General features: G+C 41.6%; 1 protein-coding gene across 6 annotated transcripts in view; it reads left to right on the top strand.

Annotated features, from left to right (window-relative positions):
- Window positions 1-1,075: 1,075 nt before the first annotated feature.
- The window catches only part of LOC115112902 (serine/threonine-protein phosphatase CPPED1-like), a 32,573-nt gene continuing 22,570 nt past the window's right edge, over window positions 1,076-11,078 (top strand). For 2 of the 6 annotated variants that reach the window (XM_029639942.2, XM_029639940.2), the window contains exons 1-2: window positions 1,085-1,320; window positions 5,730-5,948. In XM_029639942.2, the coding sequence (XP_029495802.1) occupies window positions 1,257-1,320; window positions 5,730-5,948 (283 nt within the window). In that variant the 5' untranslated portion in view covers window positions 1,085-1,256. Of the gene's footprint in view, window positions 1,321-5,729; window positions 5,949-11,078 lie in introns of all 6 variants that reach the window. The other 4 variants (XM_029639938.2, XM_029639939.2, XM_029639943.2 and 1 more) reach the window with 4 other exon arrangements.

Genomic DNA, 11,078 nt, shown 5'->3' with positions numbered 1-11,078 from the left:
TTTGCCCCACTGTATTAATGCCAAAATAACATGCAAAACAGACAAGCTCCAAAAAATATATAATTATTTAAATTTTTGCTAAAAATGTGGGGCTCAAACAGGTGGAGCTCTGCCCCACGTGCCCTGAATGACGGGACGCCATTGTCTGAAAGATATAAGAAAGATCAGGAAACATTTTTTTACATGTATTTAACCCCTTATTTTTTGGCACTAAACAGTTTAAGCCATGTCTAAGCCAGGGGAGGGGTTCTACAAAGCTATGTGGAATTGTGTTAAGAATGTCATACAAAGGATCAATTTGCTATTTGATTTAGAATTTTAAGACCCCTTGAAGTATCAAAAAAATATATAAAAAAAGGATTTGATTCAGCATTTTCTTTGGCCTTACTGCTATGAGCCCATACAAACGCATTGAATAACAGATTCACTACATGGGACAAGAGATAACCCCCCCCCCCCCAAAAAAAATCTAAAGAAACATCAGGAAATATTTGTTATGTTTTTATTTTTACGTTTTTTAAAGAAACCATTATTTTTTTGGTCACTAAACATATATACTTCCATTAATTTGTTCGACTGGTACCGGGGGACCTTCAGACGAGTCTTGTGAGCCTGTGTGTATCCTAGAGCAAAGAAACATGTACGTGTTCGTACACGAGTCTCACCTTTACACAGAGGGGTCATATTAGTGTTAAACCCAAACTGTTTGGACGCTACAGAAAGAAATCGGCAGATCGGCTGTACCGACATCAGACGAGTCCCAATACTCTTGTAGGGGTCGTAGAGTTTACCTAACCATTACGCTTACCTAACCATGTTCAACTTCAAGGGGTATGAACGTCCCAAGGATTCCGGATAGTACCGATCCAAAAGTTATATGCAGCCAGGCACAGATAATAGATAGCTGATGTAGTCGATTTCAAATGAGCGAGGAGTCTACGGGCTTAATCCAAAATGTGAATGCCATACTTGTTTAATGATTTAATATGAATTGCATCATTCAAGTCACGAGTGTGTCCCGAAGTTGATGGGTTTATTGATCCCCTTGCCACTGTCTGGAAGTCACCCTCGTCAGCAACAAGGGGATGTTGTAGACATTTTAGAACTAGGCGGTGCTTCCGGCTTTACGTTTGGTATTCACTGTACGTAACTAGCTACACTGACTAATCTCAAGAGTCAGTTAATTATTGACAAAATAGGATCAACATCAAGCCATTAAGAATACGAACGTTAACCTTTGAGGGACACGTGAAGCCATGGCTGAAGCAGAGGATATTTTTCTTAGAGCTAAACAGCGGACCTTCACTGGACTGACCGAAGGTAGCTAATGTTAGTTAGTTGGCTAGCTATAGTTAGTTAACTGTACAGGCTGGCTAACATCCATCTGTTTTACAATTTTGTATTCCTGACTGGTTAATATAAAGGATACATAGTTACGAATATGCACGCTAAATTAACCCATCGAGTAACCTAACGAGCTAGCTATCTGTGCTACACGTGAACGACTTTCCCGAGACGTGTCATGTTGTTTACAAAAGTTGCTGTTTAGCCTTTTGCCATTTACTCTGCGTTTCCGAGATGAGTTCCAGAACAATACTTCTCATTTGTTTGAATCTGCTCAGCTGTAAACTAGCCTTTTCACCAATTCACAGTCAGTAATAATACTTTCAACTCATGAAATATAGCTAGCCCTTGATTCTGAAGATTGATTTACAAATTCCTAACAGTAACGTTAGCTGTAAATGTGAGTTGCATTATTGCCGTTTACCCCAAAACATTTCTCTGCCCAAATGCAATGGCCTATTACACGTGTTATGTTGTATGGAAGACTAAGTAAACACATGAATACCTCCCGTCTTTTTTTATGTATTTTATAGGCCTATTTTCGGATTGGCGGGTGATAGGAAGTCAGTCACTGTCTACTGTAGACCTTTGACCAGTGAACCGACTAGGCTGAATGGCTCCATTTCTGCCCAAGCTTACAGACTGAGGAATTTAATTGTTTAACAACTAATCAGATTCACAGACAGTCTCTTCCTCTCACAGCCTAGCCCATTCATAGACACTAATAGCCCTTGATCATGACACTCAGTTCCATACATTACACATAAGTCATTGTGTAATGACTCCAACACCATCATTAAGTTTGCTGATGACACAACAGTGGTAGGCCTGATCACAGACAATGAAGAGACAGACTATAGGGAGGAGGTCAGAGACCTGACCATCTGGTGCAAGGACAACAACCTCTCCCTCAACGTGATCAAGACAAAGGAGATGATTGTAGACTGCAGGAAAAGGAGAACTGAGCACGCGCCTATTCTCAGCGACGGGGTTGTAGTGGAGCAGGTTGAGAGCTTCAAGTTCCTTGGCGTCCACATTCCCAACAAACTAACATGGTCCAAGCACACCAAGACTGTCGTGATGAGGGCACGACAAAACCTATTCCCCCCTCAGGAGGCTGAAATGATTTGGCATGGGTCCTCAGATCCTCAGAAGGTTCTACAGCTGCACCATCGAGAGCTTCCTGACGGGTTTCATCACTGCCTGGTATGGCAACTGCTTGGCCTCTGACCGCAAGGCACTACAGAGGGTAGTGAGTACGGCTCAGTATATCACCGGGGCCTAGCTTCCTGCCATCCAGGACCTATATACCAGGCGGTGTCAGAGGAACGCACAGCAAGCAGTACCGGAGCACCAAGTCTAGGTCCAAGAGGCTTCTAAACAGCTTCTACCACCAAGCCATAAGACTCCTGAACATCTAATCAAATGGCTACCCAGATTATTTGCCCCCCCTTTTATGCTGCTGCTACTCTCTGCTGTTATCTATGCATAGTCACTTTAATAACTCTACCTACATGTATAAAATTTGGTTTTGATGTGGATGAAGGCGTCTTCTGTACGGGTGTGTTTTGTTAAGAGTCCAGATGCGCAGTCTGACCATTAACGTGTCTCTTGCTGTATGGTTTTGGAAGCAAAAGGACCTTATCTTTCAAATCAGAGAGAAATAATAATTAAGAAAAGGTTAAATTGACACACACCTTGATAAAGTTAGGGTTAGTGTTCCCACACTGCCATGTCTCCATGTTACAGCACTTGTTTACGGAAGACAGACAGATGGAAGACAGAGGCGAAAACCTGCACTAATTCGCTATCTAGCGTGCTCGCACACGTGTGTAAGCGTAACTGGGCGGAAAGTGTAGTTCTTGGCTCGAGGCACACACAGCCATATGGATCTGTGCAAACCTGCTACAGTAAGTGTAACTTTTTAACTTGAAAGATTCTTTCTCGCTGATATGAGAGTTACGTTCTTTAAACTGTATTTCAAGCGATGATTGACGTTTTCTAAATGTTAAAACATAGCTTCGGGATTGTAGTTCACATGGTCTCCCCCGGTAAGCAGCGTTTATAGCTGAGCATCCTTGGGATGAGGCAGAATGCCTTGGGTTCTCGAGAGCAACTCGCAATTCTCATCTCTCAACAAACTTTTTTTGATTTTCAGCACCACAAACGGATGGTGAAATGAATAGGTTTTTCTCTTCAAATGAGAATTCAACAAAAGTTCCATATTTCATTTTAAAATTATTTTTTAAAGGCCCTCCACTCTAATCGTGAATTATGATTAGTATTGTTTGAATGCACCGTCTGTCAGATGAGAAATCCCTTAGATTTATGTTTGAAGTGAAGCTCGCTCAGCGCAGCCACACAAAGCTGGGTGTACTTATCGGCTTTCACGGGAGCTTTGGCTACTCTTTTTCAATTCTTTTTTTATTTTTATAGTTCACACAGCAGTGACTCCTGAGACAATCACACTACTGTAAAGCTTGTGTTAACAAAGATACCAGGCTTTTTCTCAGGGAGAGTCAAAGCTAGGCTGGTGTAAAAGCCTTACAAATCATGTATGTCTCATGAGTCGGTAAAAAAAGGGGGGGGGGCTTAACCTTTTAACATTTCTAGTTATGGGAGGAAACAGTTTGCGTGCAACCTAGTTAGAATATACATGTTTCTAATTGGTGGTGGAGAGATCAGTGAACTAAGACTAATATTCTCACGGTATGGTATGGATTATTATTTGACCCTGTTGGTCATCTATGAATGTTTGTTCTTCAAGATGTTCAATCTGGCCTTAATGGCCATGTACTCTAATAATCTCCACTCGGCACAGGACAGAAGAGGACTGGCCACCCCTCAGAGCCTGGTTCCTCTCTAGGTTTCTTCCTAAATTCCTGCCTTTCTAGGGAGTTGTTCCTAGCCACCGTGCTTCTACGTCTGCATTGCTTGCAGTTTGGGGTTTTAGGATGGGTTTCTGTATAAGCAATTTGGGACATCTCCTGATGTAAAACAGGCTTTATAAATATATTTGACTGATTGATTGGTATAGAAGACTGATGCAAGTTATATTGCAGAATAAGCCTTAGCAGCATAAGTATTTTTCTGAATTGTAAAAGTTCAAGCCCCAGTCAGGAAAGTTTTCAACCTATGTAATGTACCAAAGCAGCATCCTGTCTTCAGTGATGATGATATGAACATAACCTTAGACTGAAAATTGTAGTTAAAATGTGTTTGTATTTTCTTTACCTTTGATCCTTCCAAATAGCCTGCTACTTCCCATGTCATGATTGTGCATTTATAGCCATAAAGTAAGGCGTCTAATTTGTGTTGTGTTTAATACATCTGATGTTAATGTTAACCATAGAAGCAGGGAATGTTCCCCATTATTTTCTAAATGAAGATACAAAGAGCAAAGTAAAGGCTCTTGCACTGTTGTTCCCAGTACTGGGATTCTCAGGCTTTCATTTGCCGCACAAGCTTCTCTGGAGGAGAGAATTAACAAACTAATTTTGGAGAGAAATGCATGAAGAGCATGTTAAACATTGAAGATCCTGATGAACAAGGAAGTCCCGCTGTGTGTGTGTGTGTGTGTGTGTGTGAGAGAGTGAGTATATTGTAATGTGTGTATAAAGCATATAGCTACATTTTGAGCTGCTGGAACAAAGTGAGTGAAGCAGAACAGAGTAGAGAGAGCATTTGTTTGTCTTTCCTCTTAACACATCGTATGGATAGTGGATGGCTGTTTCTGTTGGCCATTTGCATGCAACAAGGGCAATCTGTTAAACATGATGTCAGATCTGTCCCTTCATGCTACTCACTGGCACATCGAGTAGTGCCTTGTATTTTTTTTATGAATATGAGAGTAATTATTGTAGGTTTACGGCACCAGTTACGCAATGTCCGGATTATGTTCAACACTTTGCAATGCACGCATCAACATCCATAGTTCTGTTAATATATTGAAACTTTTTCTATGCTGAAGGGAAACAGGACTGACAACAACCATTACATCAGTGCAGGCTTTTTCTCCAGACCCAATACCAACACCAGATTCAACTAGTCAAGGGCTTGATGATTAGAACAAAATCCTGCATCCCCAGGGTCAATTTGTAAGAATACTGCTTTTAGGACTAACTTCATCATGACTTTCATAAATAGAGACACCCGTTGCAATAAAGTATAGTGCATTCGGAAAGTATTCAGATCCCTTCACTTTTTTCACATTTGTGTGTAGATTGATGAGGAAAAAAACGATTGAATCCATTTTAGAATAAGGCTGTAACATAATATTTGGAAAAAGTGAAGGGTTCTGAATACTTTCCACTGTATATTGATTCTATATTCTATCTCATGTCCCTGGCATGACTCTCTCCCCTGAACTCCTCCTACCTTCTCAGATGAACAGAAGGAATGGAGAGGCCCATTCTGCTTCATCCAGGCTGCAGACCCCCAGCTGGGTCTGATGAAGACCTGGAGGGAGGGGGACTGTGACGGGGGAGGGGACGAGTGGACCGATGAGGTCCAGCTGACCCAGCAGGCTGTGGAGGCCGTCAACAAGCTGAGCCCCAGGCCCAAGTTCATGGTGCTGTGTGGGGACCTGGTTCATGCCATGCCAAGTAAGACAATGTTCAAAAGAAACACACCTGAGCCTTAACAGGTGTAAACATAAGGATATTACCTGTTTTCGTATGGTAGACATACTATGTGGAAGAGAGCAGTCCAGTCATACTTTGACAATGACGGGATCCCTTTTGTGTACTGTCCTCAACGTGATGCCGCCGTTTGTATTCAGAACGACAACTGGGAGTGGAAGAGTGAAGTCAAAGATTTTTATAACTAAACCAAGATAGACCACAGCCTGCCGTTTCAAATGGGAATGAATTAGCCATAGTGGGCCGAACAAGCAATTAGGTAGGCAGAGCCAAGCAGGAGCTAGAGAGATCCTATTGGCGCGTTCTAGCGTTAATTTGCATATTTCCTTTGGGGAACGCTACTCTGTGAAGTGCGCGTGTGCAATAACTCAAATCACCTTTTCACTCCTAAACAATGCAACGGGTTAAGTCTCCAAAACTTTGTCCACTCTGTTCGTAAACAGATTGTAGTTTTGGGAACAGAGAACTGTATTGCGATCAAATGTTTAATCGATGAGTAAATTAGCAGAATGTCTATCAGAATCCATCTCGTTCCATCTTCTCCAACTGCCGGCCACTGGGCTTCCTCTCACTACCATATTTTGTATAAATGCTTCACATTTATACATCCGGTGAAATATGTCTCTTTGTTCTATCTGTGCTATAGTTTTGCTACGGCACATTTCATTGCAGCCGTGTGACCATAAGAGTTCAATGTCAAGCAGCGATGTAAATGCACTGTAATTGACATTCTGATAGATCAGTGTGAAGGTCTCTGATATTCCATGAGTCTATAAAGGGAGTGGAATATGACTGTTATATAATGATACATTGATTCTCCTGATTTAATTTATGCACTCTTGAGAACGTTAGAGGGTTTGGAATCGTTACAGAATGTTCTATGAGATGCAGAAGAATGAGCCGTCTCTTGATACCGGCGGACTTTGTAAACTCCCGCTACTGTCTCTGTGCAATGTTTTATCAAAAATCTATGAATGAAGTGTTTGCCTCTAAGCCATTTTTCACACAATGGTAGATCTAGGGAAATTAATGAGTTTTATCTACTCAAATAGATCTGAGGCTGGCTTAGCACAGCAGAGGTTTGTCAGGCCTTAAGGAAAACTTACCTCCCATTTGTCAGTGTAAGAAAAAAGTCCTAAAACCCCATCCTTTCCTGTGTGGTTTTAAAGAGGAGGATAAGTGGGAGAGGTATGCCTGAAAGGTGTTAGTTGGAAACAGATGCTGGTGGTGAATGCAATTTCAGTGAGGGGCTATAGCTTGGTGAGTGTTTGACAGCCAGCTGACTAATTTGATAAAGGTAAGAGGAATCGGCAGGCTAGACCCACTGCAGAGATAATATTGTTGCGCGCAAAAGTGCTGCTTAACAACAGAACTACCTTTTCATTACAATTAAGGGTCGTGGGGGGCCTTGCCTTCCAGGGGTATATCTGTGGAGTCCGTGGCTCTGACGTGCATCTACAGGAGACAGCAGGCGTGCCTGTCTGTCCAGCTGTGCTGAATACAGTGCATTCGGAAAGTATTTAGACCCCTTGACTTTTTCCACATTTTGTTACGTTACAGCCTTATTCTAAAATTAATTAAATAGTTTTTTCCCCCTCAATCTACACACGTTACCCAAATAGGGTTGCACATTTTGGGGAATTTTCAGAGGTGGAAACTTTCCGTGGCAATTAACGGAAATATATGCAAATGAATATTAATACCATTTAAATGTATACAGTGTATACAGACCAAGTATTTGATAACCTGCAAAATTGGCAGTGTTTCTTACTTACAAAGCATGTAGAGGTCTTATTTTTATCATAGGTAGACTTCAACTGTGAGAGACGGAATCTAAAACAAAAATCCAGAAAATCACATTGTATGATTTTAAGTAATTAATTTGCATTTTATTGCATGACATAAGTATTTGATACATCAGAAAAGCAGAACTTAATATTTGGTACAGAAACCTTTGTTTGCAATTTCAGAGATCATATGTTTCCTGTAGTTCTTGACCAGGTTTGCACACACTGCAGCAGGGATTTTGGCCCACTCCTCCATACAGACCTTCTCCAGATCATTCAGGTTTCGGGGCTGTCGCTGGGCAATACGGACTTTCAGCTCCCTCCAAAGATTTTCTATTGGGTTCAGGTCTGGAGACTGGTTAGGCCACTCCAGGCCCTTGAGATGCTTCTTACGGAGCCACTCCTTAGTTGCCCTGGCTGTGTGTTTTGGGTCGTTGTCATGCTGGAAGACCCAGCCACGACCCATCATCAATGCTTTTACTGAGGGAAGGAGGTTGTTGGCCAAGATCTCGCGATACATGGCCCCATCCATCCTCCCCTCAATACGGTGCAGCCGTCCTGTCCCCTTTGCAGAAAAGCATCCCCAAAGAATGATGTTTCCACCTCCATGCTTCACGGTTGGGATGGTGTACTTGGGGTTGCACTCATCCTTCTTCTTCCTCCAAACACGGCGAGTGGAGTTCAGACCAAAAAGCTCTATTTTTTGTCTCATCAGACCACATGACCTTCTCCCATTCCTCCTCTGGATCATCCAGATGGTCATTGGCAAACTTCAGACGGACCTGGACATGCGCTGGCTTGAGCAGGGGGACCTTGCGTGCGCTGCAGGATTTTAATCCATAACAGCGTAGTGTGTTACTAATGGTTTTCTTTGAGACTGTGGTCCCAGCTCTCTTCAGGTCATTGACCAGGTCCTGCCGTGTAGTTCTGGGCTGATCCCTCACCTTCCTCATGATCATTGATGCCCCACGAGGTGAGATCTTGTATGGAGCCCCAGACCGAGGGTTATTGACCGTCATCTTGAACTTCTTCCATTTTCGAATAATTGCGCCAGCAGTTGTTGCCTTCTCACCAAGCTGCTTGCCTATTGTCCTGTAGCCAATCCCAGCCTTGTGCAGGTCTACAATTTTATCTCTGATGTCCTTACAGAGCTCTCTAGTCTTGGCCATTGTGGAGAGGTTGGAGTCTGTTTGATTGAGTGTGTGGACAGGTGTCTTTTATACAGGTAATGAGTTCAAGCAGGTGCAGTTAATACAGGTAATGAGTGGAGAACAGGAGGGCTTCTTAAAGAAAAACTAACAGGTCTGTGCGTGCCGGAATTTTTACTGGTTGGTAGGTGATCATTTACTTATGTCATGCAATAAAATGCAAATGAATTACTTAAAATCATACAATATTATTTTCTGGATTTTTGTTTTAGATTCCGTCTCTCACAGTTGAAGTGTACCTATGATAAAGAATTACAGACCTCTACATGCTTTGTAAGTAGGAAACACTGCCGATTTTACAGGTTATCAAATACTTGTTCTCCCCACTCTGTTTTTTTCATTGGATATATTTACCATATATGGAGACAGAAACATAAACCTTTTACCTTATCATAAGTAGACATAATTGCAAATTATTAAATCCTTCCAATAGAAAAAAACACAAAAACAATTTAGTTACGAATTGAACTTTATTTAAATGAGTTGTCTCTTCACATGGGATCATTTCACTGAACAAAAGAAAGGAAATATGGAATGATCCCCAATGATCCATCGCATCTCCCATTAACGTTTTCAACATACGTATTTTATGTTTTTGATAAAAGTTCTTCATTTTCCTTGAGTAGTGCGTGACCCTAGTGTGGCAACACATGTATTCTACATTTTTTCAATGGGTTGTTCTCCATTCTGATTGTTTTATACTGTCAATTCAACTTAAACCTAAAATAACTTCCTGCATTTCCTGCACTCATTTGAGATCATTTCCACACTGCCACGATATGGGGGAAAAAAATAGGCCTTATTTTTAACCAAATGTTGCAATTGCAATTTAGATCAAAACACTTGGGTGAACTTTTGGAATCACGGAAATAGAATGTTTATTATAATTCTACAGTTAGAATAGAAATAATAGTGGGCACTTTGAATACGGTGTTGTTTTACATGACAAAGAATGAAAATGCCATGAACGAGTTATTGTGACAGGGTAGGAACCAAAGTGATGTTCAGTGTTTCCTAGGGGACCCTATAATCTTTGGCTACATTACAATCTTTAGTCATGTAGCCAACATATTCATGCTTTGCTTATTCCTCGTTGATTTAGAAGATACTGTTGCACAAACAACATGCTGATTTAGGCCTCCACCAGCACTGGTATCAGGCTGTATTAGCTAGCTACGTTTGCTCTGACTCAGTACTTTGATTTAGTTAGCCAGTTAACTAGCGATTAGCATTAGTGGCTAACCCGATTTATCTTAACTTGCTAAGAAAATACAAACTAGCTGTTTGCAGATGTAAGAAACACAAACTGATATTGTAATTATAGAGTGCTTGTGGATATATATTAAGATCCAATTGGAAACAACATTGTTGCATGTGCTGCATTGACCATGCAGACTGAACGAAAGTGTCTTGTGGTCAAGTAAGAACATATGCGCTCCTTGAGTGACGGGGTGGGACTAGGTCTGTGCGTAAAGTGGCACGGAGAGGGATGAATCAAGTAGCGGAGTAAACTATACAAATGGACGTTACACACGGAGTATCACATTTAACAAAACAAACATTCAAATACCTTTTAAAGAAGGTAAAGTAAAAAACCCAAACCGGTCCGTGCATCAATACCGGTATATAGTAAAATATAGGTATACCAACCAGCCCTACATTCTCTCCCTCAATCCGTGCAATGGCTACTGCTATAGGTTTCAGGCTGCTTACCACTCTCTCCCAAAATACATAATCCAGGAGGATCCTCTTGATGGGGCTGTCCATATCGGCAGACTGTGATATGGCCATTTCTTGGAGAAACTTCTTCCCCTCCAGGAGACTGTCAAACATGATGACAACACCATCCCAACGGATGTTGCTGGGCAGCTTCAATGTGGTGCTTTTATTCTTCTCACTTTGCTTGGTGAGGTAGATTGCTGCTATAACTTGACCTTTCCCATACCTAACCATTTCCTTGGCTCTCTCGTAGAGTGTATCCATTGTTTTCAGTGTCATGATGTCCTTGAGGAGCATATTCAATGCATGAGCAGCACAGCCAATGGGTGTGATGTGAGGGTAGGACTCCTCCACTTTAGACCAAGCAGCCTTCATGTTTG

The sequence above is a fragment of the Oncorhynchus nerka genome, linkage group LG28 (genome assembly GCF_034236695.1).
Source record: "Oncorhynchus nerka isolate Pitt River linkage group LG28, Oner_Uvic_2.0, whole genome shotgun sequence".
In the NCBI taxonomy this organism is placed as follows: domain Eukaryota; kingdom Metazoa; phylum Chordata; class Actinopteri; order Salmoniformes; family Salmonidae; genus Oncorhynchus; species Oncorhynchus nerka.
The sequence above is the reverse complement of the archived record's forward strand: the minus strand, read 5'-3'. Positions and strand labels throughout refer to the sequence as shown.